This window comes from Pyrus communis, chromosome 9, assembly GCF_963583255.1.
Source record: "Pyrus communis chromosome 9, drPyrComm1.1, whole genome shotgun sequence".
In the NCBI taxonomy this organism is placed as follows: domain Eukaryota; kingdom Viridiplantae; phylum Streptophyta; class Magnoliopsida; order Rosales; family Rosaceae; genus Pyrus; species Pyrus communis.
Window position 1 is genome coordinate 10,757,113 of NC_084811.1, and position 27,984 is coordinate 10,785,096.

General features: G+C 37.5%; 4 protein-coding genes across 7 annotated transcripts; 1 reads left to right on the forward strand and 3 right to left on the reverse strand.

Annotated features, from left to right (window-relative positions):
- Positions 1–729: 729 nt before the first annotated feature.
- Positions 730–5,606, reverse strand: LOC137744954 (uncharacterized). Of its 2 annotated transcripts, none has more exons than XM_068484780.1 (9): positions 5,253–5,606; positions 4,418–4,497; positions 3,902–4,091; positions 3,401–3,453; positions 3,103–3,193; positions 2,398–3,005; positions 1,580–1,831; positions 1,298–1,351; positions 730–1,205 (listed from the first exon to the last, which is right to left on the reverse strand). In XM_068484780.1, exons 2-9 carry the CDS (start codon positions 4,469–4,471, stop codon positions 1,029–1,031), a joined length of 1,479 nt encoding a protein of 492 aa, XP_068340881.1. In that variant the 5' UTR covers positions 4,472–4,497; positions 5,253–5,606; the 3' UTR covers positions 730–1,028. The 2 variants fall into 2 exon arrangements, with proteins under 2 accessions (XP_068340881.1, XP_068340880.1); XM_068484779.1 differs by having other exon boundaries at positions 3,899–4,091.
- A 2,860-nt stretch (positions 5,607–8,466) lies between these two features.
- On the reverse strand, positions 8,467–11,166 carry LOC137745195 (uncharacterized). The gene is made up of 7 exons (XM_068485103.1): positions 10,776–11,166; positions 10,582–10,678; positions 10,382–10,497; positions 9,695–9,739; positions 9,355–9,380; positions 8,932–9,067; positions 8,467–8,808 (listed from the first exon to the last, which is right to left on the reverse strand). The coding sequence occupies exons 1-7, from the start codon at positions 11,128–11,130 to the stop codon at positions 8,696–8,698; spliced, it is 888 nt and encodes a 295-aa protein (XP_068341204.1). The 5' UTR covers positions 11,131–11,166; the 3' UTR covers positions 8,467–8,695.
- Positions 11,167–12,272: 1,106 nt separating this feature from the next.
- On the reverse strand, positions 12,273–20,181 carry LOC137744071 (putative white-brown complex homolog protein 30). 3 transcript variants are annotated; one of them, XM_068483935.1, is made up of 15 exons: positions 19,949–20,181; positions 19,771–19,847; positions 19,247–19,513; positions 18,603–18,666; positions 18,367–18,513; positions 18,125–18,159; positions 17,555–17,628; positions 16,860–17,105; positions 16,195–16,799; positions 14,958–15,254; positions 14,078–14,542; positions 13,492–13,640; positions 13,093–13,382; positions 12,867–13,000; positions 12,273–12,656 (listed from the first exon to the last, which is right to left on the reverse strand). In XM_068483935.1, exons 1-15 carry the CDS (start codon positions 20,179–20,181, stop codon positions 12,500–12,502), a joined length of 3,240 nt encoding a protein of 1,079 aa, XP_068340036.1. In that variant the 3' UTR covers positions 12,273–12,499. The 3 variants fall into 3 exon arrangements, with proteins under 3 accessions (XP_068340036.1, XP_068340034.1, XP_068340035.1); XM_068483933.1 differs by having other exon boundaries at positions 16,195–17,105; positions 19,771–19,863; positions 19,956–20,181; XM_068483934.1 differs by having other exon boundaries at positions 16,195–17,105.
- A 3,142-nt stretch (positions 20,182–23,323) lies between these two features.
- LOC137746064 (serine/threonine-protein kinase PCRK1-like) lies at positions 23,324–27,983 on the forward strand. The gene is made up of 5 exons (XM_068486121.1): positions 23,324–23,625; positions 24,247–24,680; positions 25,165–25,422; positions 25,625–25,747; positions 26,837–27,983. The coding sequence occupies exons 2-5, from the start codon at positions 24,324–24,326 to the stop codon at positions 27,467–27,469; spliced, it is 1,371 nt and encodes a 456-aa protein (XP_068342222.1). The 5' UTR covers positions 23,324–23,625; positions 24,247–24,323; the 3' UTR covers positions 27,470–27,983.
- The last annotated feature ends 1 nt before the right edge of the window (position 27,984 follows it).

Below are 27,984 nucleotides of genomic sequence, written 5' to 3' on the forward strand. Positions count from 1 at the left end.
AAGATTATTTATCTTCTTCAACTCTCAAAATCATTCCCACCCTCCATTGTAGAACAAAACCCTAATCAATAAAACTACAAACACATTGATTGAGAAAAATTATTTTGACAAATGGAACATGAAATCGGTGTACCGGAAGCTTCACATGAGATAGACTTTATATTTTTTAGTGTTTTAGTAATTTCAACGACATCAGCATACATATAGTGCGTTATGAATGATCTCTCTTGATAAAAGTATGGTTGATGAGGATCACACACCTAATAAACCCTAGCCATATCCAATCACAAAACTCCGGCTATTGTGTTGTACTTCTAGTGCGGTATCGTTTATGCTTCTCTACCGTAGTCGGATTTTAGTTTTTCATCTTATCATGACTTAGTTCTTGTCCCATTAACATATCTGATTAGCACGCCCAAAATTTTCATGGTTAAATTTATGTTGCACTAATCCTCAAGAAATTGGCAAAAATCCTAAATCTCGTCAGAAAAGTTTCAATAGCTCGCTCCTGGCCGAACTATTACTCAGAATTCGGTAGTTCCTACCGCAAATTTTAAAAGATTTAGGCAAGCTCCTGCCCGTAGCTTTTTTGCAGCATTCTGCCGACATTTTCATGGTTTTTCAACTTTCACTTGCTGAGTATTGAAAACTACCCGCAAGCATTTACCATACACTTGTTATGAAGAAACGAAAAGTTGGATAAATTTAGAGCAGATAAAACCTAAGACCTGATCAAACCCACAAAATGCAGACATCATAATTTTCTGGCACAGCATGGAGCCATGTTTTTCATATTACCCGAAGTAAATTTCTAGGAAAGTAAACGGGAATGTGAAAACATCGAATACAAAACTCTCGCTTACAAAAGAAAATTTGGCCCAACTGTTGCAGAGAGCCTGAATTCTGTAATCATTTGTTGGAGGATCAATTGTCTTGATGTTATAACAGACTCTTTACAACTAAACTTCGGTACATTCCTGGCTACTGATTTACTGCACCAGTGACATTTAACTTCAAAAACGCTTCTTCTACTTCCGTCGTACATACCTTCTGATATGGTCAGATGATGCACTTTTACTGGCAATTGGAAGTATGGGAGGAGCAAACTTTTTGCCGCGCTGCCTGGGATACGGATGGACTGTGGCCAGCTCACGAACACGGGGCACCAACGACTTCGGTAAAGCACGCATCTCCTTTTGCTCAACCTGTGGTAGCCAAACGACACCTAGACAAGTTTAGGTTACATGACAGGTTCTGCATCCTAAAATGTTAAAGTATAAACAGATAGAAATCTAGCCTCGTTCTTCAGTTCCTTTCCACAGCTCCTTCTTAAAATATTTCTCCATTTGTCCTGCAGCGTGCAAAAGCATTGATGTTAGAAGTTAAAACGCAAAGACAACTGTTTAACTGAAACCTAACTCCTCTCCTGTAGAACACAAAATGGAGAAAGCCAGTAGAAATTGGACTGTAAAGAGCCTGCCCAAATTCAGGGGGCCCTGCGCCTTGGGTAACTGGCCCTCTCCATTTTCTGTGCAAACAGAGAGCATATTATTCCCATTATTGGAAAGCTGTGATGTACCCTGAGATCTAGTGGTGTGCGATAAGGAGAAGATGCAAATAGGAGCCTTTTTATATCTGTCCATCGTCCAACTCCGTATTGAGAAATACCATCAACCAATGTCGTCACCTCAGAGGGAGTCCACATCCTTTGATGCTTCCTTCGATCTTGCTTTGTTGATCTTTTTCTTGACACAGAGTCATCTTCAGATTCGGATGTTATAGGTTGCTCATCGGACTCGTATGACTCATCAGATTCATCTGACTCAAGCATCTGTGCAGAATAATGACGACAATTGAACTTCTGAAACTGTGGCATTACATGATCCCAAAAAAAATCACAGTACTACAGACAATCCTAGTTGTTCAAATAGAGAAGAAATAAATTCACTCTGATTTCTACGTTTTTTCTTTCTTTCAAGTCGATGAACATCACAACAGCTGAGCCTTCAGTGGAAAGCAACAACCATAGCTATCTGCAGATGCAAAAATCAATAGGCGACTCACATCCAACGCAATTCTATTTGACAGGCACAAAGGAATAGTAGACCATAGTTTGGTTCCACATGAAAAATACATAGCAATCTGCAAATGGTCACAAATAATCTCACATTTTTTTAACTACGTGATCCAGAGACAACAAACCCTAATGGACCACCTATCATACTTAAATTTCACTTTGATGAAATTGCTGATAACTGATAAGGCAAATTCAAGCAAACTTGGGAGAGAAAGAACCATACAACTAGAGAGACAGAGGACGAAGAAGTGGGAGGAATTTTCATCTAGAAATTTCAAATTAAATGTAGCAAAGATGTGCAAGGCTGAAAATTTTCCTACCGAAATTGATGCATATTTCTTTCGACGTGTTCTTTGCTTCCTGAATTCAGCCAGTGTCTGGTTTTCAGAAATTAAATCATCCTCAGGAACTGATGCCAATGTCCTAGGCCTCTGATGATGAGGTTTATTCTGAGATCTGACCTTCAATCGTCCATTCTCTGTAGCAGTAACAGCAGAACAATCTTCCCTCCCCTTGGAATCTTTTGACTTCTTGCCCAAAAATTCCTCAATGCATCTTCGAGTAGGTTTACGTAGTCTTTTCTCCTTAATAAAAGCAGCAGACACTATTCCACTTACTGAAGGTTTTTCATCGTTATCTAACTCGTCAAGATTTTGTAAATTGATCGAAGCAGGATGGGCAACTGGTGTTCGATGTCTTTTCTTCTGCCTGAAGTTACCATGGGACCCATGAGTTACTGCCTTGTCAATAGAACTATTCTTGCATTCAAATTCCTGAATAGTCACAGTTGATGATTCAGATATCCCAACAGCACTGTTACTACTACCACTTAATCCTGGCGACTGACTTGCAGAACTTGAGTTCCTTAAACGTGATCCTTCACAAGGACCAAAACCCAGTTGAGAAGCTTGTCCTATAAATCCAATATCTGCACTCAGGAAAGAAATGAATCATTAGAACACAAAAGTAAAGAGAAAGCACGCCATAAATGTCATTATGACAAGATAATTTTAACAAAATTTCACCTAGAAGATAATCATCGCAAGGGCTTGCAAGGCCATTTATTGCATCTATATCCTCCACTTCATCAACTTCATCCAGCAATCCATCAAGAACCTACTAAATCACTATCTCATCAAAACAGCAATCACATATGCAAATAATTCAGCAGTCTAAACAAACCAGCATCACCTTCAAGTGTCACATCAAGTGATATAGAGAAATGATGCAGCATAAAACTTGAAGGCGAGCTAATTTCAGAAAAAGAAGAGTACAGAACAACTCTGATATGATATAAATTTATACACAATGTTAGATACATACTCCAAGTTCTAATTCATCGTGTCTTCCCCGAGGATGAGCAGAACGAAACTCACCTTAAAAAGACCAGAACATATACAGAATTAGATTGAGAACAGAAGCGATTCCAAAAACATTTGAAAAATAGAAACCAATAAACCATTGTAGAGTCCCAACTCGAATTCAATTACTAGACATCAATTTCAATTAAAATCAATTGGTGTCTATTTTATCATCAAAGAAACAAGATTTCATTACACGCAGGTGTCAAAATGTTAAAATCCCTTTATAGAATCTTTTTCTTCCATTTAATATTGGTTTTTCAGCAAGTGTGTCATCCTGAGTGATAGAAGAATCTCACTATAGGGATCAAAGGTCAAGAAATCCAATAATACAAGTTTAAAGTGTTCATATTTCCTATGCTTCAAACAAAAGGGGGAAAAAACCTAGCAGGAGTTAATTTTGTACTTTTAACTAATAAGGGCGCTGGAACCATAAACAAGTAGCATTTAGTAGCACTACCACTGTATGTATTAAGACCAAAGTCATATCCATAGGAAAAATCTTCCATGTTCAAGCCCTTTTCTGCATTCTCCTTGTCAAAACATAAGACGCCATCTACAGTAACATATTCACTTTTAGGTTCTGCTAGTAAATGTTCAATAGTTTCAGATTCATCTTCTAATGCAGGACCAAAAGAATCTTCCACTTTCACCTGTAAAAAAACAGAAGAAAATAAATCGTACAAATGGCAATCCCACTCAAGGAACTAAAGGGGGGAGTAATTTCAATTACTAAGACTTAGCAACAACTATTAATCAATAACTGTTGTGAATACAGTAGCAAAAGGAAAAGCAACTAAGATGCCTAGTAGTTCAAGAATTTAAAAAAGGACGGAAAATCCTATTTCGTGAAAGCCTACTGGGCCATAGCATAGTGGAGAACAGATCGTGTTTGTATTTTGAGTCATTCTTTTCCTGAATAAATACATGAAGAAGCATGATAATATAGTAGTTTCAAGAAACACTGTTAACTACTCACCCTTTGGGATTTCATGTTGACGAACTTCTTACGTACGTGTTCTTCATGATCCATTTCATATCATGCTTCTAAAACTGATCCTGCAGTTTCAAGCATTCACGAGTTTAATTGTACAACAACCAAGATAGACAAATTGTGCAGATTCCGTTAATCAACAGAGTACAACAATACAACAACAGAAATTATCTAAGTAACTATTCTAAACTACCACACATCGCAATTTCGCATTTCAATTCATAACTTCAGTCTCCTTAACATTCTTTTAAATTCAACCACCAAAAACAACCATACAAGTGGTTGTTGCCACCGGTACGAATTCTGTTACGAAAAAATGAAATCATTCTCCTTCACTCTAAACTTACAATTGCATGAACACTAATGAACTTCTGGAGAAGAACATAATCGTGTTAAAGGTCCAATTTTAGGGTTTTATACTATTGATTACTGCATTAGCACCAGCTTATAGACAAATTACAAAAAAAAAAAAATGAAAGGTATACAGTAGTAGTAGTACCAATGCAAATAAGAATCTACACGATGCAGACTAATACTAGTTATTTAGATAAAATAAATCGAAATATATTTAAATGATTTCTATAGGTTATTCATTATTTATCTGAATTAATAAATTAAAAATTAAAAAAACGAAATATCAGGTTGAGTAATATACACTACAGCACGCAGCTAGCTCTTTACTTGAGCTGAGCTAACGCATTTAAAAATAATAATTAAAAAAATGAAAGCAAAATTGATGTTTTAGTATTCCTGCTTCGTTTTCTCGGCAACCAAACAGAAAGTAAAAAGCGGATCAGAAAAGTTGAAATGCAAACAGTACCTCATCAATGAGCATGGAAACCCTAGCGAGCTCAAAGCTTGGTGGATCTGCGATCTCACCGACGATACAAAGTAACGAAGATCTAACAGAAGTTAGAGAGCAGAGCGGAGAGAACGAGATCTGACCTTAGAGTAAGAGGCAGTTAGAGAGAGAGAGAGAGAGAGAGAGAGAGAGAGAGAGAGAGGAGTCAGAGGAATCCGTGCGAACGATTGGAAACCGAAACTCCTCAGATGCGACAGCAAGAGATGGAGGAGCTATAGGAGGAGATATAGGGAAGTAATGAACAGATGAATAATGTATGAGTGTGAAATAGGGGCCTTTTCGGCATTTTCGATTTTTGTTCGTCTTTTCAAGTTTTACTCTGGTACTACAAAAGTAGTAGTGCCCAGAAGGCAGAGAGGTGCTGCTTTTGGACTCCGGCTGCAGCCGACGGGGACACGTGGACGACAATTAAATGGGTTGTTGGCGATCGTGGTCATCCACGTTATGACTAGTTTGACTACGTTATGAAACATGTGAAAGCCTGTCATTTTTTTTTTTTTTTTTTTTATGTCAAATTATTATGCTCAAAGTATCAATTGTTGGCAGCAAAATTCAAAAATTAATGTGACTAAATGTCACTAAGTCTAAATTTGTTGAACGATATTCTCTTAAAGTTGACTATTTATAGATTATTTATTACTTCATAATTTAACGTTAATTTTTGTGCTAATATTATAAAATATTGTGACAAAAATATGAAGTAGCAAAGTTCCATTTTGAGTCTTGTTAACATTTCAATTCTTGAATTTACTTGTATAAAAAATCGATGTCAATTTTCCTTTACTTTCTACTTACTGGAAACCATTTATTATGCGTTTACGTACTTTATTTTCAAGAATTAGATTATGAATTCTAAATTAAGTGCCTTATAACTTTGATTTCATATGTGTTAGTAAACACATACGATGTCAAAGTCAAAAAACGGATAGGCAGCCAATACTAAAAAAACGCATATCAAACGCATAGGAAGTTGGAGTAAAAAAGGCATACGCAATCAAGAGTGAAAAAAAAACGCATATAAACGCATAGGAAGTCGGAGTCAAAAAACGCATGTCAAATGCATAGGAATTCAGAGTAAAAAACACATAGGCAATCAAGAGTGAAAAAAACGCATATAACACATAGGAAGTCGGAGTCAAGAAACGCATAGGCAGTCAAGAGTGAATAAACACATATAAACGCATAGGAAGTCAGAAAACGCATAAGAAGTCGGAGTCAAAAAACGCATAGGCAATCAAGAGTGAATAAACACATATAAACGCATAGGAAGTCGGAGTCAAAAAACGCATAGACAATCAAAAGTGAATAAACACATATAAACGCACAGGAAGTCATAAAACGCATAGGAAGTCGGAGTCAAAAAACGCATAGGCAGTCAAGAGTGAATAAACACATATAAACGCACAGGAAGTCAGAAAACGCATAGGAAGTCGGAGTCAAAAAACGTATAGGCAATCAAGAGTGAATAAACAGATATAAACGCACAGGAAGTCAGAAAACGCATAAGAAGTCGGAGTCAAAAAACGCATAGGCAATCAAGAGTGAATAAACACATATAAACGCATAGGAAGTCAGAGTCAAAAAACATATAGACAGTCAAGAGTGAATAAACACATATAAACGCATAGGAAGTCAGAAAACGCATAGGAAGTCATAGTCAAAAAACGTATAGGCAATCAAGAGTGAATAAACACATATAAACGCATAGGAAGTCGGAGTCAAAAAACGCATAGGCAATCAAGAGTTAAAAAAACGCATATTAAACGCATAGGCAACCAAAGTTAGAAAACGCATAGGAAGTCAAGAGTCAATTTTATTTTTTACTCTTATTCAATGCATGTCTGAGTTAGACAACGTATATAAATGTTACACTATATTTGGATGAGGAAATTTAGGATTTCAAAGAAATTCTAAAATGATGGAATTTGAAATGATAAAAATATATTTTTAAGAATTTATGAATTTTCTTATTTGGCTAACCTAAAAGAATTAGAAAACTCAAATATGGAACTTAATGTGTATCTAGAGTCATTAATGTATATATATGTGAGGGATAATAGTTAGGAAATACTAGTGGAGGTGGTGGATAGTGGTGGCAGCAACAGTGACGGTGGGTGATACTGGTGGCAGTGGCATGATGGTGGGTGGCAGCGGCGGCGGCAGTGACTATGGTAGATGGTAGTGGCGGCGGCAGTTATGATGGGTGGTGGTAGGAGTGATAGTGATAGACACTCATGGTTGATTTTTATTTTTTTTTAACTCTCACTTGTGAAAATTCATAAATGATAACTTTACATGAAATTTAAATTTGGAAATTGGATATCCAAAATTCCAATTTTTTTTTTTTTGCACATGAAATTCTAAATTTTTATGTTTATAAATTCAAACAAGAGAAATGGAGCATGTTAATTTATAAATTTTGACTTTTAACCAAATTTTAAGTTTATTTCTCTCATCAAAATGGAGCATTAGAAATTTGACTACAATATTAACATATATCTAATATAATGATCATCTCGACAATCGGATGGTGATTGTATTAAATTTTATTCACATGAATTATTCTGACCATCAGATAGTAATTGTATTAAATATATGTTAACATTGTAGTCGGTCCGAAAGATAGAGTCAAAATAACCCTTTACCCTTAATAAACTTTGACAATTGATGCCCAAAAAGTGAACCAGGCTGGCTAAATTGGGATGGATGGCGATAGGCAAGACCCCTCAATCAGAGTACCCCTTACGATATGTTTTTGGCACAAATGATCAAAAATCTTGGGATGCGACAAGTGATGAAATATATTACACCGACATGTGGTCAAGTTGCACATTGTATATGCAATGGTTGCCTTTGTTGCTCGATCCGGTCCTACAAAACTACAATAAGAGGAGCATATTGCCCACCAGTTTTAATGCCACTTTATTTCCAAAAATATATGCTGTGGCAGAAAAGGAGTCCCCAGTCCTTGCTAAGAAACATCATTGGCCCAATAAAAGAGTAAAATCTTGGGTTCAACCGAGGTGTATGTTCATTGAGCCTATATATTCAGTGTGTGACATGTTGTGCGAGGAGAGAGAGGCATAACGGATATACACTCGGTTGCACATAAGATCTTCTCCACATGATGGTAAGAGTATGGAAAAACGAACTCACAAACTGAACACACTGATGGACTCTCAAATCTAAACCTTCATTGTTCCTCGACGTTGTTTCATTGTTTTCGGATTACGCAGAAGTAAAAAACATGACACCAGAAGCAAGGCATTGGTTTATAGTTTCCTTTCTTCCATTCTCCATTCTAAGCCTTACAAATTCGACTGCAGTATGTGACACGAAACCCTCCTCTTGGGCCATCTGTCTCCCTGGAAAACGAAGAGGAAGTATACACCTTTTGCAATCTATGGCGGTCCTTGGGGTCCTTGGTCTTCTACAGGAGCACCACTGGCTGTCAAGCCTCTGATCTTAACATCGTAGTGAACTTCTTCAACCCTTCTCAGGTCATACTTCATACCTGCCGCATGTGAGAAATGATTAATGCAAGTGGGATGCAAAAATGTTGAAAAATCATGAGGTCTGTCAAGGGTTGAATGGAAAACACAACGATCTATAAGTAGGGTTAAAATGAGTAGCATACCATCAAATTTCTTGCGCAAAAAGTCATTCCGGAGATTAAGCATACGGAAGGCTGCATGAAGATCTGTCAAAAACTTAAGCACCTTTCTTGGACAGTCATAGTCCCCAGCAGTCACTTGGTTAACCACGTACCTCGGCTGCAACAATGTACAGAATAATGAGCCTCTTTCAGTGCAAATTTATCAATTTTTCTTGAGATACGACAATCAATAAGCAAATATATCCCACAGATTACTTATATGAACAGCATCTGTCTAGAATTACATTCTACGTCTCTGTATTCAATTATATGCCTCTTCAAGTATAACACTGTCGTATTTTCTCATCATGTCTAATATTTTACTGGAATCAAGCTCAAGACAACAATGCCAACACTTTGGCTTAGTATGCACAGAAGACTTTGTAATTTCCAAAAACTTCTTACCAATTCGTTGGACATGAAACAAATACCTGCAATATGAGAAAAGTTTCCATATCAGTGTCTATTTAAAAGAGATTAGCAACAAAGGTTACGCAAGGTGACAACCTACACACATAATATAAACAAGGGCAGATAAGAAGAGCACCTAGGCTAACTTGAATCATAAATTTGTGTTTATGTTGCTGTTGTTCATAGAATGTAACGAAACCGTGAAATATTTATGAAAGGAAATCTTGTGCCTGTCCGTATTGATCACAAAACCTCATATGGCAATATGAACTGTTTGGCTTGTTCCATAGAAACTCTAATGCAATCATGAACAAAGAAATCTAACAACACTCACCAACAAGATAGTCTTCAACATCCAGACAAAATTCTGAATCGTTCACTGCAAAATTAGTAGCTATATCAGATTACAAAATAAAAAATAAAGAGTGAGCACAACACATTATGGGCAGTCATGGATCTCATATTTTGTAACTGACGTCACTACATAACATGCCCCAAGGTTTTATACTTTATTAGATATTGGGAGATTCTAATCACTCTTGCTACTCGTCATGGATCCAAGTTCGGGTGTTGGACCTAGGTTTTCATTACAAGAAAACTTGTTTGTAAAATGATGCTAATCAGGTTTTTTCATAACCGGGAGGTCCAACATCAATTATTTAAAAATCAAGTTACAGATTGATCTTAATCCGGGTCTAGATTACTAGTACGATGGCACGAGGAATGGGCAAAATCCTAGTCTGGTATAGCCAATGCACTAGTTTATACTCAGATTAAAATCAATCTGAAACCTGAATTTTAAATTTATCGATGAAAAAACCTGAACATGGGCTGCTCTCTAATAACGGAAAAAGTACCCCAATCCATTGGTTTGAAATCCATTTGTCAACAAAATTAAGCATTGATTTCACAAAGCTGATACTTACATATATAAACGATGCGGGAAACATCAAAATTCCGCTCAGATTATACAAACTAATAAATATATAACCATGAACAATGACAGAGAGTCGAAACGTACATCCAAGTTTTTCTTCAGCTTCAGTGTGCAACAAAAGAGTCCCTGTCTCCAACCAGTGAATAAACGCAAGCAGTGAAACCACAGTTTGCGTCTCAGTCCTCCAGTCACCATGATATCTAAACCCAGACAAAACACATCAATTCCAGTCCCAAAAAACCAACCCAGAATTCAAAATTCCCAGCAATGTCCCCGTCACTAACCTATAGTACTGCCCAGGAGAACCACGCACAACTTCAGCGAGCCGATTGTAGAGCTCCTTCAGCACGCCAATCTGTCCCTTCGGCTTCTCCAAAACCTCTGCTTTCGAAATTAAACCGCAAAATAACGAATATTACTCATCGCAATAGCCTTAATTATTTCGATCAAGTCGATTAAGCAAATTCGAGGAGATTACCGGGAGTGGAGCGAGACTGGTGAACTAGGAGGAGGCCGGAGTGCATGAGCCTTGTGGTGGACTCGATCTCCATAACCACAGCTCGAATGCGCTCGCGCAAGGTCCCGGACTCTTCGAGCTGAGCTCGGAAGTCATCGAACTGCTTTTCCAGCGGGGGAGGCGTGAGGGGTTCGCCGCCAGGCATCGACCCGGAGGAGAGAGTGGCGGAGAGGGAGGGAAATGTTTGGGGTCTCAGGGACGGAGGTGAGGGAGGGGTGAGGAGTGTGAGACGAAGAGGGAGGAGAAGCGAGGTGAGGTGAGGGTTAGGGTTTAGGGAGCGGAAGAAAGAGTGGGCGCTTCGAAACGCTGACTTCATAGTCTCGGCCTATTTACTTTGTTGGGGGGTGGTTTTGTGCTGTTCATGGATACGTGTTGCGCGAGCGTAGGTAGGAATTGAGTTTAATTTAAACTCACGATTCTGATTATTATATATAGACATTATACTTATCAAAACAAGAGGCTTGTAAGTGTGGGGTTTTGAATCGACTCATGAGCTCAAATTTTGGTCAATTCATAGTAGAGTATCGTTGTGTTAGTAAAAGTAGATAATCGATATGATATAATCTTACGTAATAATTGTGGTCACAGTTTATATGAAAATGTATGTTACGCACTATTACTCATGGGGCATGAGCAAATCCTGACCGTTGACGGATTGTGATTTGTGAGTGCTATAATACTACATGCCAAGATTCAACCTTGAAATTGCTCTACAATAGTTGACATGGGCTTTTAGCCAAGCGGCCAGATAAAACGCAGATCTTGGAGCACCCAATATTTTCTCTCTTTTCTTATATTTAGATTAGGATACTTAGAGCATTTTAACGGAAGATGCAAAATGCCTTGAAATGGGCATTTTACATTTTTTTTTTGTTGCTTAAAAACAATCCAGTGGTGGAATGCACAATATTCATCTTCGCGCGGAAGATGGAAATAAAAAATGTATTGCACAAAAGATGTAGATAAAGAGAGGAGGAGATGGTGGTGTTATTGCTTTTCACTTTTGATTTGGTGTGTTGTAACGATGTTACAGATATGCCTCTATTTATAAGAGTTTAATCCCATAACTTCTTATATAAAAGAAGAAAATATTTCACCTATCTATGACATTTTCATCAAATGCTCATCAAAGTCCACTTTGGTTACCTTTCTTACACAAACCCATGTGTGGCATTCACACCACATTTCACAATAAATTTGCATTTTCCTTTATATCTTTTGGAGGTGAACCCCACCAAACAAAGAGAGAAGTATAAATAAGATGTAAAACAAACATTCACACGTCCCGAAAATGTAAAATGAGATGTAAATGTGATTTCCACATCACTAATTTGTATCTTTCCATTGGCTCTCGAATCAAAATGCACACAAGACTGGTTTTTATAATGTTTCTATAATAAACTTCAATGGCTCATTTGTACAAATAGGTTTAATCTTCATGAAAATTTGGTAATAATATATGAATATATATAGACATCAAAGTAAACTTAAGTGTTCCTGTTTTGTACAAAATAAAGCAAAAGTGTGAGGTTCTCTAATCTCTAATCTTGTAGATGTGTGCATTTTCTGCTCACAGTGTTACCCTGCCTTCAATTCCTGTTGCTAAACATGTTTGGCTTCACTTCTGATCAGTGACCATCATACAAATTACAAGGCTATTGACATTTGACTTCTGCACAAAAACGCTACTTCTTTTGGAAAGTCACCATCAGAATGAAAGCCAGTATACGACTAAGCACGCCAATGGCGATGAGGACGATCAGACAAAGTGTCCAATCATCGAGGTTGAAGCCTCGTTTTGATAATGCGGTGCAGCGAGTGATCAGCCACACCCCCGAGTACCTGATCAAGAAACGAGCAAAATAAGAAAGAGGAAATCGACATCCAAATTCCTAACATAATGCAGGAGAAAACTTGCAACATTGTTGGGCGTTGCATGGAACAAATGTGTGTGCACCAAGTGACGTGTGGATGTCGATTAGTAAGTGAGTCTGCATTCATAAGTTACCATGCTAACTACCACGACAAAGAGGAGGAAGGATCGAAACAAACCTTTCAGCATTTGCAATGAAAAAAGCTTCTAGTGCCCACTTTGTGTAGCAAAAATTTGCTACATGCTTCGCTAATAAATTATCTTTCGCTTGGTTTGCAATGAGGGTTGAAACAACAGGAAGAAGCACGGACCACTGCAGATGAGCCGAGGACGAGAAAACAGAATTGATTAGCTTTTGAGGAAATGTAAAATTTACATGTGTAAACTTGATGTTACGGTTTATACCAGTTGGGCAGGACTAGGATCAAGGTAGATGGCAATTGCATAAGCTATGCCGGTCACACAGTAGACAAGGCAAAGCAAAACAACGTAATTGTCCTGAAAGGATGACCTTGGGTTGTTAAAGAAGTAGAACATGGATAGATAAACCAATGGCTTGACGATTGTATTGAAATGGTCCAATGTGTCTTTGGACAGAAAATGAGCCAGACTGCTGATCCCGGATGAACTCTCTCTCCAGTACTGTAATTTGTCCAGAGAAAAGGTTCTCAATGCTGAAATTTTGCACAGCAGTGCTGCAATAAAAAAAATTAAGATGATAAGAAATGAGCAAAGACCGACAATAAGAAAATTGTCTAGTCGAAGAAACAGCAAGTTACAGTTATCCAACGGTTTGTAACTTACAAACAGCAATGACAGTATACATATAGCCATGGGCCCCAAACGTTTCATCCTTCACTTTACCAAGAGTCCCTAAGATGGCTCCAGCGAGTAATAGAATCAGGTAATCAGCTGCCAGCATTTGAGCATCTCGTAGTCTCTGCTTACCAACCCTGAGAGAAACTACCTATAAGAATTTCAGGCTAAAACTAAAAACGGTCCATAGACTTTAACAGCCAAAGGACAACCAATTATACTTCTTCGGAAATGATTGCAGTTTCAACTTCAATAGGGACCATCTTAACAGATATTTATGCAAGGCTCAAATGAGTACTAATATGAAGCTGAAAAATGATCAAAGAATGCCCTTTTCGACTCGAGGTTTTCCAGAATTTCCAGAAAAAACTGAAAGATAAACGTGTCGCCCTGGATGGTGAAACACTGACCAGTCTTTTCAATTCACAATGTTTCGGGGAAAACTAGAAAACCTCGTCATGCTTCTGAGGAATGTAAGGTACCTTCAATTATGCAGCAACACCAAAAAAAAAATAGACAGAATATGGAAGCTTATGCATGTAAAAAAAAGAAACTTTAAAAATGGATGCTATACCTCCCTACAAAATATCTGTACTGCCGAACCACACCAGGAGTAACTCGGTTGGATAAATCCTTAGACGTGAAGAAGTTGTGTTGTAGGTGATCTTTTTTCACCTCAACACTAGACTTGACATCCTTCCACATATCTGCAGCAAAAGATTGATCTCTTTTCATTACAGGTTTAGGGCCAGCTGAACTTGCAGCAATACCATCAAGATAATGCAGCATATCTTCAGGTACCGGGTACCCATTATGAAGCATCCACCTAACAGGAAGTTCTTCATGTTTCACACCTGAGCTTGGTTTTACTATTCCCTCCAAAATGTCAATGAAGTGGTCGGGAGGATTAACACGTTCTGGTACATCAATTCCGATGCCAGCAAAATATTCTTCAACTTTCTTTACAGATCCATGATATACAACAAAACCTCCTTTGGCTAGAAGAATGAAATCATCAAACATCCTGAATAAGGCATAGCTAAAAGGACAAACACCTTAAATCAATAAGATACAAAAGATTTACAATAAGAATTAAAAAAAATAGCAAATAAAATACGGCCTTTTATCCTTTAACCTGGCAATTAATAATTACATGCTTTTCATCACGAACTTTCAAGAGAAAGAAATAGCATACTCTAGTTCATTTCTCTTTGGGAAAATGATAAAAGGACATATTTTATGACCACTTGATGTGGTAATTGATTGTTTTTGGGAACATGATAAAGGGACTATTTACTCGCAGACCATGTGATGTGATAGTTGATGTATATAATTACATTAATTATTTCGACCAGTTATCATAAACACATCGACTGCCACATCGTATGGTAATAAATTATGGTTGCTATACCTCAAACCTTATGTTATGCGGTGAAATCTTAGAGAGAGCATACCTTGGTTGGTGAACTACCATGCAGATGTTGACCCCTTCACGAGATTCACGTCGAAGTGCTTTAAGAAGTAACTGGGAAGATGCACTGTCCAAACCAGTCGTAGGCTCATCCAAGATCAACAATGAAGGTTCCATGACCATCTCTATGCCAACATTTACACGTTTTCTTTGACCTCCAGAGACTCCTCGTTTCTCCACAGTACCAACTAAAGAGTCTCTCACTGACTGTAGTCCCAAGGACTCAATAACTCTTTCAACAACCAGGACTTTATCAGGTTTTGGCATGTTTGCAGATAGCCTGCAGTATCAAGGAGTCCAGCAACAAGGATATAATAGGAATCAGAATAAAACAAAACAAAATTACTGATACCAGTCCAATCAACACAAAACTTACATATTAGAGTTAAGAATTAGTGGCCAGACATAATCAATTACAATAAAAAATTTTGGTTAGTATGGGATAGGAAGTTAAAATATGAGTAAAGAGTTTAATCAAAATAGTAGCCTCAAAAGCATTGCGTACGTCCTGAGGCCTTTCATGTCCTGCGTGCATTGGTTATCTTTTAACAGTAGCCTCTTGTTTTTTTTTTTTTTTTTTTTTTTTTTTTTGCATTCAATTGTGATTAGTCTTTTGTACAATGAGAAAATTGCATGTGAAACGAGAAAAGAACATGGACTATCAACACTAAGCCTTAGCCAGCATGTAGAAGTCTGTTAAAGGATTAAATGAGGAACAACCATAAAATAAATTCAAGGAATTTCTATGATGAAGATACGAGAAAATATGTGTTCTTCAAGCATGATGAATGAAATAACCAATGAAGTGATGAAATAAAAAATGGGTCATATGGAAACCAGAACCTCATCCGTAATAGGAGCACACTGGTATCTAAGGATACTAAAAGTGCCTCAATATAAATACACCATGATTTTCAATTCAAAAGAGTATCATGTAACAGATTTTAATTAGTACAAAATTTAGTGCTAAATATTGTGCTAGTAGGTTTTGACTACCATTTATGCTCAATCCGCATCTTATAAACTGCCATGAAATACTATGGAATTAATGGCTAATGAAAATACAGATATGTATTAAAATGTGAGGATGTGTAATAATTAATGACCATAATGATACTTATTCATTAGCAATAATAAAATTCCACATATAACAAAAGTATGAAAAAGGACATAATTCAAAAATTGAGCTGAACTGCTGCTCAAACTTGTGAGTTACATACCTGCACCTTGCACTGAATCGGAGATTCTCCTCCACAGTCAAGTTTCCATGCACAATATCATCTTGAGGCACAAAACCAATGATTTTCTTATATGAATGCATTGGTTCGGATTTTCCATTTATAAGAATTGAGCCTGTCACAGTGCATCCAGTTACTTTTCCTGACAATGCTGAAAGGAATGTTGTTTTCCCAGCCCCTGAAGGACCCATGACTGCTGAAACTCGACCAGGCAAAAGTTTCCCGGTTACACACCTCAAAAGAGTTTTTTCTTTTCCTTTCAGTGTGAGAGTTAAATCTTTGAAATCTACTTCAATCACAGGACGGGTCTTCACTTCAGTATCGGTGGCCATTTGGATTAGTCCTGTGAAGGTTAAGTTGCTTGGTTGTTGCATAGCTTTCTCCTTCTCAAGTTGCCCATACGCATACTTGAAAATTTGACTGTGAGTATGCAGGTTTTTTACATTTGGTACTTGTTTTTTAATATTTTTATCTCCAATCTGTAGATCAAAACCTTCATTACCATTTGGATCATCCTCAAAGGATTGCATCATTTTCGTAAGGTTGCTAGGTTCCTTTTTCTTTTCTTTTGAAGCAGCTGCTGATGTCTGCTCGCAGCTTAGTGTACCTGGTATCTTAGGTGGTAATGATGTCTCTTGGCCTAAAACCTTCAGTGGCTCTGATTGGCCCCTTACAGATTTTTTGCGAGAAAATGCACGAGACATCTGCTCTTGCAATCCCACTTTGCGCTTCTTGACTAGATTTCTTGTAGATTTCCATCTTTCGCGTGCTTGTGCAGTTTCTCGTGCATGTCTTGCTGCAGCTTCCCTGGTCTTAGCCGCTCTTTTTTCTCGAATGGCAAGAACATGATCAGAACAGTTATAAACAATGAGCAGCACAAGACTCAGTAAAACCTACACAGTCAAGTGAATCTGATTGATCAATTAGCCCAATTTATATAAATATACGTGTGTATGCAGTGAGCTTCGGTTGAGGGATCCCCCAAATAAGCTTATTTGACACCCTTTTCAACAATCCAAACTGTAGTTTTATGTCTTTCCTCAAAGATTATCTCAACAAAAGATCACCCAAAATGGGAAACCATATGACAGTTAGATTAAATGGTGCTTATTTTAGTGTTTCTTTTCGTCTACTTTCTTCACTAAAATTGGATGTTTTAATAGTTTTGGACTTGTCTAATTTCTCTATGAATGAAAAAATTAAAATATGAACTGCCTAAACCGAAATTGAAAGCCACAAGGCCCACACCTAATACTTCACTTGCTGATACAATAAACTACACCAAAATAGCTTATATTTTATTTTACAAATTTTCATCTAAGATTATGTAGTAAACACTTACAATGAGGATGATCCCATAAGCATGTATCTTCTGGTTTGCAGTGCCTCGACCACAAGCAGTCAGCTTCAAGCATGCTGTAAATAGTCAATTGATGTCAATAATATATATCCGACCACCTAAAAAATAGAAGTACGAAGGATAACGTCCTTGTGAACACGTAATGATTTTGCAGGGTTATGGTCAAAAGAAATAACATGTTGATACTGAGATATTTACAATGCAAGTAACCCATTTTATTGCATTCATCAGAAAATGGTAACCAATTCTTCCTGTATCTTATTCAAGCACCTAATATTGCAAAACTTATTTAAAAGGATCAACTCCGTTTAAAATTTTGACGCTAAGAAGCACAGTATCAGAGAAAGGGAGCAAAATTTGCTCATTCGAAGACTATATTGTCAACCAACATAACCAAGAAATATTGGAGAAAGTGACAGCTCCAATCTAACACCCAAACTCATGAAATGAAGCAGAAGCGGAAAGGAAAGGGTATTTTACTGTTACTCGCTGGAAAACAGCATGTCTCTAAATTACTAAAAAGCCATACATGGAAAACATAACAAAACTTACATTGTTGAGCAGTTGCACCCACCCTGCAGTAAAACCTGAAATTGCATGAGAACACAATCTTAGTTAAAAAAAAACGATGCTGAGCACAATAAGTTGCCTATTTTCTTAAATCATGCACCTGCACCAAGACGGACTAGATTTATTTCAGAACGACTGTAAGCTCATGGTTTACTATCTTGCAGTAAGTAGCAAGCCGCAAACAAGTAGGTAAATTATTTGAGCTTCCGGATGAGAATCAATACCCGCTACTGCAAATGTATTTACGAATAGGAGATGGACAATGTGATCCAGCTGAGCAGAAAATATCATTTTTAAGTTCAAAAGCATTCCACATATCTGCACCACCACACGTATGATTTGGTTCTCCTGCTGGTATCTGGTAACTATATCTGCAATATTGTATCCACCAATGAATACTGAATTAGTATTGAGTAATAGGATAGGACAAAAAGGCTGTCAAGACTAGGATATGACTCACGGATCACATAATCCAGTCGTTTGATTCAGCTTTGCACGGGGACAGAAAGAACCTAAAGGACAAGCTTCATTTACAAAAAAAAAAAAAAAAAATGTGTTAGGTTTCACTCAATATCATCAATACATCATGCACTTTCAAATCAGCAAAATTATGTGGACTGAGAAAATTTGCCATACAGTCAAGAGTATCTTTACATGTATGTTTCTGATTGTTGATCAATAAATTTTTTTCTGAACTTAAAAATCATAAGCTAACATTTACATGATTTTCATCTCACTTGTTCAATAATCATACAGGTACATATCGAATGTTATGATGTAACATGATTTTGGACTCAAACAATGATCATGTGGCAAGACATCTATAGCACCAACACTTCTAGTCTTCTCAAACAAGAAACGAGCCTTGTTACTTAATGAAATCCCTATAGTCGATCAAATACGCATGAGATTAAGAAAATGACAAAATGGATATCAAAATTAAAGGTGTCACCGGAAAAAAAAAATTAAGCATCAGCCTCATAGAATGAATAAGATGCTAAAGAAATAAATGTATGAATAGAAATCAATAACACTAAACTCTTTGGACCATATTATGGGCCAACTCTCCTACTAACGGAAATACAAGCATTATCACGTACTTACGTATCATACAAGTAAGGCCCTCGGGGCAGAAGAACCCTGAACAACAAGGCTGACAATCACGAGTTCTAGGTGGCAAGTCCATAACTTTGAGGTCAACCTTCTGGCCGACTCTACAGCCCCAACCAGGTTCACATCCAGAAGCCCACGAGCTCAAATTGCAGTTCTTGTTTGGTTTTAAGTAGTTGGAACGTTTCAGCTCACTTGCTATGAAACTCTTGAAATATAACTGTATTTCCCCTGCTGTACATATTCGATCAGTGACATCTCCTGGTGATTGAATCACATCTTTCATTAGGAACTTTAATGAGGTGTAAGCTATACAAAAACATTTGAAAACTAGCTATCCAGGAGAATAGAAAACAAGAATGTAGCATGCTATCATATCATTAGAACGAATAAGGGTTGTACAAACAAACCGTGGTGGTCACACCATTAGGACTGAGGGCCCCTTTCTCTAATGATAATGGCTATATGAAAACATACCAAACAAAAAACAAAATTTCAGAATCGACCGAAGCTCATACCATCCGTCTGCTTAATGCACTCGCTCAAGAATTCCAGCTTTCCCGAAAAATTGAATGCTGTATTCCAATCCTCATCCCTGAAAACCAAAAAAAAAAAAGAAAATCTTATGCTTATGAAACCAGAAATGTTACAGCAACGAAACAAACTAAAGGGAAAGGGAAATTGGGTTTTACTCACAGATTCTTTATGCAGAAACCCATAGTACTTTTCAGGTTAGTGCTAATATATCTAGTGACAATGGAAAGCCGGCTATAGATTAGCTGTGTAACCTCAGAAAGCACGGCAGCACTTTTCGTCCTGCTGTAATCATCTCCGTTCACACAACGCGTGCCAGGCAATAAGTTCAAAACAACAATAAGAAACAGAAAAACATGGGGAACCCAACAGGCATTAATCCTCAATCCCCTCATTTCTAGAACATGGAGCACCCCATATCGCACATTGTAAGAAAACCGTCCAAGATTCTTCTACCTACTAACAACACACACAACAAGTTGTAATGGAAATCAAATTCCCAAGCGGTCCATGGGAATTGACCGTGGAAGCATTGCCCGCAAGTGCAAACACCTTCACCAAACGAGCATATCATGCAATGCTGCAACAAATTGTAAACCCAGATGAGCGAAAGAAGCAAATTTGAGAAAATGGTTGGATGAAAATGGAGATGGGATTGTAATCTACGCTAAAAAAAGTTGGGTTTCGCGGACCCAGAAGAAAGAATGGAGCAAATGGGTTGCTTGGAAGTGAAGGAAAATGGAACGTTGGCAGGTGAGAGAAGGGAAAGAATGGAGGTTGAAGACGAAGGTGGCGGAGGGGGCTCGAGAGGAACAAGAACTGAGAAAGGGTAGATGATTTTGGGCAGAGGGTTTCGTGTGAATTCTGGAGGCGGCCCGGAAATTGGGCTGAGGAAATGGCGGGGAGAATGTGTGGCCAGCGGCCACATTTTGAAGTAAGAAAATTCAATTAAAAATATATATGTATATTTCCTTGTTGCATTCTATTAAATTAGAAATGTGGTTGTGTAAATCATAGTGTATCATATCTTTGAATATTTCTTTTAGTAGTTAATATCCTATTAGAGTTGTAATTATATTAGGGTAAGGAATTAACCTTCCCTATTACTATAAATAAGGCATAATGGCGTGAAATAGAACGCACTCTCACAATTACACATCTCTCTTCTCTCTCTATGTGTCGCACCCTCTCTCTCTTTGGCCTTCATAATTGTTTAGTAAATTATACCTACAACATTCCTATACTTTTTTTGTAACATCCAACATCGCTCAGGGGAGTGGATTTTGTACGCCTTATATGTATATCATCATCCCTATCTAGCACAAGGCCTTTTGAGAGCTCACTGGCTTCGGGTTCCACCGGAACTTCGAAGTTAAGCAAGTTCGGGGCGAGAGCATTCCTAGGATGGGTGACTCACTGGGAAGTTCTCGTGTGAGTTCCCATAAACAATACCGTGAGGGCGTGGTCGGGGCCCAAAGCGGACAATATCGTGCTATGGTGGAGTCGAGCTCGGGATGTGGTGGGCCCGGGCCGGGATGTGATAATTTGGTATCATAGCCAATCCCTAACCGGATGTGTGTCAACGAGGACGTCGGGCCCCTAAGGGGGGTGGATTGTAACATCCCACATCGCCCAGGGGAGTGGATCATGTAAGCCTTATATGTATATTCTCATTCCTACCTAGCACGAGGCATTTTGCGAGCTTACTGGCTTCGTGTTCCATCGGAACTCCGAAGTTAAGCGAGTTCACGTCGATAGAGCATTCTTAGGATGGGTGACCCACTAAGAAGTTCTCGTGTGAGTACCGTGAGGGCATGGTCGGGGTGCAAAGCGGACAATATCGTCCTACGATAAAGTCGAGCCTGGGATGTGGTGGGGCCCGGGCGGGGATGTGACATTTTTCTTCTTAAAGAAGTGCTCTGTTAGGGATGACAAAGATATTGTAGCAATAGTCTTTTAATTTTAATCCAATTGGAGTAATGGTTTCAATTAAAGTTTTATGACCACTGGTTTCGTAACTCATCAAAACGTGTCATTATAGTTAGTGGCGAACACATGATTCTAACATCTGGTGGTCTTAATTAAGGTACACTAAATACTAATCGGGCGGTAGGCCGAGACGCTAGATAGACATGCATAGGCTAAATATATGGATTTAAGTAAATTTATTCTATATAATATAAGTAAGAGCCTATTTACACTTTAAAAAAAAACCTATAGTTGTATCGAAATTTTGAATTAAGTTTATTATTTACCATATAATATACAAAAATATCAGAACTTTTGCTTTAGTATTTTAGTGAATAGGATGGTATGAGATGAAAGTTCAAGTGATTACGAGTTCATATTACTTTATGAAATATTTTTTCAGATGTCATATGAATTTTAAAAGAAATAACAATATCAAACATATAGTATAAAAAGTATTAGTTGAGTAATACATTATTCATTTATTAATTAAAATACCAGATGACACAACCTGATTGGACAACAATTAAAATAAAAAAAAAAGAAAACTGAGAAGTTAGTCAAGTGGGAAATGGAGGTAGAAAGTCATTTTCTTTTTCTTCTTCGTTGGAACAAAGGACAGTAGAGCCATGGTGATCTTCTCCACGTTCGTTTTCGTCTGAAATTAGATATTTTCTTGTGATTCAAAACTTCTGTTGCACAACATATGCACAACTATTATGGGCTTCTCTCATCCACCATCTACCTAGACCATTGAGTGGTCCTTGAAGGTCGTCAGATGCACTTCTTAGACTTTTGTGTGGTCCTGGGACCACTCAGGTCTAATAACGAATCTGCCCATGATTATAGTCATTTTCGTCAACTTTATTAAAAACTTCTGTAAAAATAAAGTCACTTGATACCCACGTAAGGCTGAATCAATGGACAAATATGAAAAACTAGATGAGAATAATTGTAGCAATGATCCTTTAACTTTAATTTAATTTGAGCAATGACCCCAACTTTAACCTAATTAGAACAATGACCCTGAACTTTAATCCAATAGTAGCAATAGTCCCTCTAACATGACTGATTTTGATGGAATTCTGGCCGAGTTGATAAAAATGACCATAATTACACGTTTTGATGAATTAACAGACCAATAATTATAAATTTTTAATAGGTAATTGAGAGACCATTGGTCCACTTAGATTACAATTGAAGGACTCTTGTTACAATTTTTTGAAATGACCATTTCTTTGCCTTGTTAAAGGGCAAATGTTAAGAACCTGAGACGTTGGACTGTTCAACTTCGGTGGTGCAGAGTAAGCCGCGATGACGGCACCACCGTCAAAAATTCAAATGTAGAATCAACCGTAAGACTCGGGTCGGATGACCTGTCATAAAATTGTATTCAATTCATATGCAGGACTTGTTGACCCTTAGTCAGTCAGTCCATTCCCACCTTTTCCCTTTTTGGTCTTATTTTCCAGCCTTCCTTTCACCCTTAAATTAACAGTCACCACTCGGAGCTTTTGCTTTCTACCTTCTCCATTTGATCGGAGTCGTTGTTTTTTGCTTCACCTTTAGAAAAGCAATCTCTTCTACATGTAATATTTTATATGTGGGTTTGATTTTGGTAATTTGGTTGGTAAGTTTTGAGCTAACCCTGTCTACTGTAGACTCAAAAGATGCCGTGTGGAGGCTTTTCTCTTTGAAAGTTAAAGCCATGGACTGCTCTCTCTCTCTCTCTCTCTCTCTAGCTTCACAGGTCATTTGGTGCAAATTAACTAAATGGGTTTCTCTCAAAGCTCCTCATATGCTTGAAATTTGTGAACTTTACCAGCCATAGGACGTATTTCTGTGCAATCAGACTGAGATCAAAGAAAAAGGTGCTTTCTTTTTGCTCGTTTCCCCCGTAATTTCAATTTTTTTAATATTTGTTTTTTTTTTTTTTCTGTTTGGGTTTGTTTTGTTGGATTTGAACTATATGGTTGTGAAACTTTGATGTGCTGGGTCTTACGAAGGAAATGAAACTGTTTCTGAATTTGATATTTCTTGGGTTCTAATGAAGATTAAGATATGGGGATGGTTTAATATAGTTCGTGTTCTTTATTTGAAATCGGGGTTGTTAATTGTTGTTGGATTTATGATAAGAGAAGAAAACACCGGATATTTCTGATTAATGCTGGATTTTGTTCGGAGAAAAAAAAAAGGGTGGGGATAAGTTGTTTTCTAAGTTCAGGTATTGGGGTTTCCTTTTAACCACTAGATTTTGGGTTTGAACTTTTGATTAGGTTACTAGATGAGAAGAAATATGATGACTTGTTACATAGTTGTATCTGATCCTCATGGGGTAATCGCGAAAGACCTGTACTAGGTAGGAAAACCAGCAGTTGTAAGATAGTTCTAATCATGTTTGCCGAATTGGAGATTGACATTTTGAGTTTTTGCTATAATATGTAGTCTTTCTTATCATTACTTTCAATGGTTTTGATTCGTTGCTTATTTAGGGACTTGCAAATTCTAAGGTGCTCTTCAGCTTCCGAATCATAGGCAAGGATTAGAGCATTTAACGACGTTGGGAGATATGAAGTGCTTCCCATTTTACATTGGAGAGAAAAAGGACGAACCAAAGAGCACAAATACAACTTTTACCGATGGTGAAATGAAGAGATCTGGATCAGAGTTAGATTCCCAGAATATCTCTGATGCGAGCACAGAATCCCTGAGGAGGAACCAATATCCTAGTTTCTCTCAGAGACCCAGCAACCTTAAAGTATTCTCAGTTTCGGAGCTGAAGTCTGCCACGAAGAATTTCAGCCGCTCTGTCATGGTTGGAGAGGGTGGGTTTGGGTGTGTCTATAAGGGGCTGATTAAAAGTGAAGAAGATCCAAATAAAAAACTTGAAGTTGCTGTGAAACAGCTCAGTAAAAGAGGCTTGCAGGCGAGTCTGTTTTTCTATTAACTTTATAGTTTATTCAGATTCTTTTCCATTATCTGCATTAAATTTTTTTGTGATTTAATTGTCGGGTCCACATGAAAGGAGAATAGTTGGCGATAGTTACTAGATATATACTAAATAAGGTACTGTGTTACTCGTTAAGTTAGATTAAAAGAATCCTAATGACTCTGAATGATATAAACATGGTAAGGATGCATTCACACAAGGATGTTGCTTTCTTTTTTCTTTTATTGGTTATTAGCATGCTGAGTCCACTCCTTTCTCTCATCATTCACTAATTCTGCTTCTTCCTAATATGGAGAAAAACATTGTCTTGTACTTAATGGTAAATTGGTAATAAATTGTGGATTGGCCTTATCGCTGAGATTGTTAATCTAACTGATATAAAGTCTAATAAGATGCATTTTTCTGTTTATGTGAAAAAACGACTTCAGTATACTATAAGTTTCTGCCTTTTTGCTACCAGGGGCACAAGGAATGGGTGACAGAAGTTAATGTTCTTGGGGTGGTTGAGCATCCAAACCTAGTCAAACTAGTGGGCTACTGTGCTGAGGATGATGAACGAGGAATCCAACGACTTCTAATTTATGAATACATGCCTAATGGAAGTGTAGAGAACCATTTAGCCAGTTCTGTAGATCCTCTTTCATGGGCCATGAGATTGAGAATAGCACAAGATGCTGCTCGTGGCTTGACATACTTACATGAAGAAATGGAGTTTCAGGTACTTTGAATTTTTGTTTTCCCTTCCATTCTGTGAAGGTTTTTACTGTCGTTTTAGTTTTTATGCATTTGATAGTCACATGCTTTTGAGTTCACATTAATATTTGTTTTAAAAGGTAAAAAAATGCAAAGAGGAGGGAGGGGAAAGGGATTAAGTTTTTTGAGGTAATCCATGCTGACATTTTTCTATATCTTTGTTCTAGATCATTTTCAGGGATTTTAAATCTTCAAATATTCTTCTGGATGATCAATGGAATGCGAAGTTGTCAGACTTTGGAATGGCTAGGTTGGGCCCGTCGGAAGGATTAACCCACGTCTCAACAGCTGTATGATTATATAAATGATCCTATTATACTTACCACCCGTTTACATAATTAATATCAACTTTAAGCTTGTTTTATGATAGGTGATAGGCAATGTTCCAAGTGATGGTGTTTACCTCAGTAGTCTGCTAGAAAGATTTCAAGTTCTAATGTCATACGTGTCGAAACAGGACCCCATTAAACTTTTTTACATAGTTCTTATGTGGGTTGTGACTTGTGAGTCATGAATTGTCAGTCCCACAGTTGTTCGTTCTTTCTAAATATGCCGTTGAAATTGCATTAATCATATATTCAGATTGTGAAAACACCAATATCTTTTGAACATAAGTAACCTTTTGTGAGTATTTAGGGACTGGATAATTTTTGCTTCATTGTTTCTGATCGTATTCAAGCAAAGAATATTTTTTATATACTTGAAACAAGTTGCTTAATATAATCAGATTATCAGAGTATTCACATTAGAGATTGTAGGTAAAGTGAATAGATAAGTAGAGTTTAATATTGAGAACTTCAACAGTAGATCTGGTCTGCAACCTCCAGAGATTTTATGGGCTGAGCTATCCATCAAAAATGTTAATGTGAAATTTTGTCGTGGATCTGATGAACGGGAAAATAATACTTTGAATTACCTATTGTCTTTTACTGTCTATCTAATATGAATCTATTGTGCTTGTGCTTACGTAAAAGATCTTGCATAATTTTGTTGTCTCGAGTAGTAGTTTTTATATGAGCACGTTAACTTTCTTTCATAATTTTGTTGTTGCTTGTGCTTAGGCCTGCATCTGATTAGTTTTCCCTTTAAGTGGATAGCATTTATCGACTACATTTTCTTCAAATTTTTATCATGTCTACATTCATTCTTGGAATTTTCTTGGGAAAAAAAGCAAGCTCATTTTGAGTAAAATGAAAAGCTTGTCGAAACCTATACTATGACTGCTTTTGGCCAATTTTTGTTTGAATACCCTGTTCTTTAGCCTTTCTCCCCCCGCTCCGCTCTCTCAAAATAGATGAAAGAGTAATATGGTAGTGGTAAAAGTAATCCTTCTATGTGCTACACTCACGCACTTACCATGTCTGGTGATTTTTCATCAGGTTGTTGGAACCATGGGATACGCAGCACCTGAGTACATCCAGACCGGACGTCTAACATCTAAGAATGATGTGTGGAGCTATGGGGTCTTCCTTTATGAACTCATCACAGGTAGGCGTCCTCTAGATCGAAACCGCCCTAAGAGTGAGCAGAATCTCTTGGATTGGGTAAAGCCTTACCTGTCAGATGTGAAGAAGTTCCGGCTAATAATAGACCCCAAGCTTGAAGGTAAATACCCCCTCAAGTCAGCTCAAAAGCTTGCAATTGTAGCCAACAGATGCTTGGTCAAACTCCCCAAGAATCGTCCAAAGATGAGCGAGGTATTGGAAATGGTAAATCAAATTATAGAGGCTTCATCTGGCCAGAAGAAAAATACCAACATACAATCAGGCCAAAAGAAAACTATGGAGGTACCCTTGGTTGGAAAGAAAAAAAGGGAGGCACCATCAAGCCAAAATAAAGTTATGGAGGCACGAAGAGGAACCGAAAGTCTGCAACTGCCCCCGAAGAATTTAGCACCAATAGAAACTTCCAGGGATGTTGAAACAGTGAACAAGAAGATAAATGTAGATTTGAGGAGGGAAACTGGCTGGTTCTCTCGCTCGTGGACACCAAAACTTTTGAGGAAGTGCTGATTATAAGTGCATTTTAGCAATCCGGCCCTAGTGGTGGTTTGGCTATCTGAAGTATAAATTACAGCTTGACATGGAAAAATACAGAAGACCTCCTACATAGATAACTTACATTGTAAATAGCATCCCCCATGCCTTCCAATTCTTCTCTGCAATATGTATAAGCATGCTCGAAGTCAGAACCTTATTTCGGAATGTTTTAGAGACATTGAACACGAATACAAGAGAAGAATAGCGGATTTCAGTCTAGTTCAACGTCGGAATGAGAAATGGTCTGAAATGTGCAGTGCAAGAAGCCCCGGAGCAGATTTTAATTGTAGTGGTCTCAGCAGGAGAGGGAGGGACAGCAGGGTACTTTTGGTTCCTGGTGAAATCTTGTCTGAGATGTTGAGTTTTATCATTCGTAATTTTTTTTGTCTAACTATGTATTCTTGAAATTAAAGTGTTCTTAAACTCTGTAATCCTTTATGTTTAAGCATTTGATAATGAAAATTACTGGATGAGATATTTGTTTGTAT

Excerpts from the sequence above, each read along its gene's own strand:
- LOC137745195 (XM_068485103.1), bottom strand. The coding sequence starts at position 11,130 with ATGAAGTCAGCGTTTCGAAGCGCCCACTCTTTCTTCCGCTCCCTAAAC. Across the intron at positions 9,740-10,381 it reads AGCTGAAGAAAAACTTGGAT|TGAACGATTCAGAATTTTGT; the intron begins GTACGTTTCGAC and ends CTAATTTTGCAG. Across the intron at positions 8,809-8,931 it reads TTTGCGCAAGAAATTTGATG|GTATGAAGTATGACCTGAGA; the intron begins GTATGCTACTCA and ends CACATGCGGCAG.
- LOC137744071 (XM_068483933.1), bottom strand. The coding sequence starts at position 20,181 with ATGAGGGGATTGAGGATTAATGCCTGTTGGGTTCCCCATGTTTTTCTG. Across the intron at positions 18,160-18,366 it reads AAATACATTTGCAGTAGCGG|GTTTTACTGCAGGGTGGGTG; the intron begins GTATTGATTCTC and ends ATGCAATTTCAG. Across the intron at positions 15,255-16,194 it reads CGATTCAGTGCAAGGTGCAG|GCTATCTGCAAACATGCCAA; the intron begins GTATGTAACTCA and ends TTGATACTGCAG.
- LOC137744954 (XM_068484779.1), bottom strand. The coding sequence starts at position 4,471 with ATGGATCATGAAGAACACGTACGTAAGAAGTTCGTCAACATGAAATCC. Across the intron at positions 3,194-3,400 it reads ACGATGAATTAGAACTTGGA|GTTCTTGATGGATTGCTGGA; the intron begins GTATGTATCTAA and ends GTGATTTAGTAG. Across the intron at positions 1,832-2,397 it reads AGAAATATGCATCAATTTCG|ATGCTTGAGTCAGATGAATC; the intron begins GTAGGAAAATTT and ends TATTCTGCACAG.
- LOC137746064 (XM_068486121.1), top strand. The coding sequence starts at position 24,324 with ATGAAGTGCTTCCCATTTTACATTGGAGAGAAAAAGGACGAACCAAAG. Across the intron at positions 25,423-25,624 it reads ATGAAGAAATGGAGTTTCAG|ATCATTTTCAGGGATTTTAA; the intron begins GTACTTTGAATT and ends TCTTTGTTCTAG. Across the intron at positions 25,748-26,836 it reads TAACCCACGTCTCAACAGCT|GTTGTTGGAACCATGGGATA; the intron begins GTATGATTATAT and ends ATTTTTCATCAG.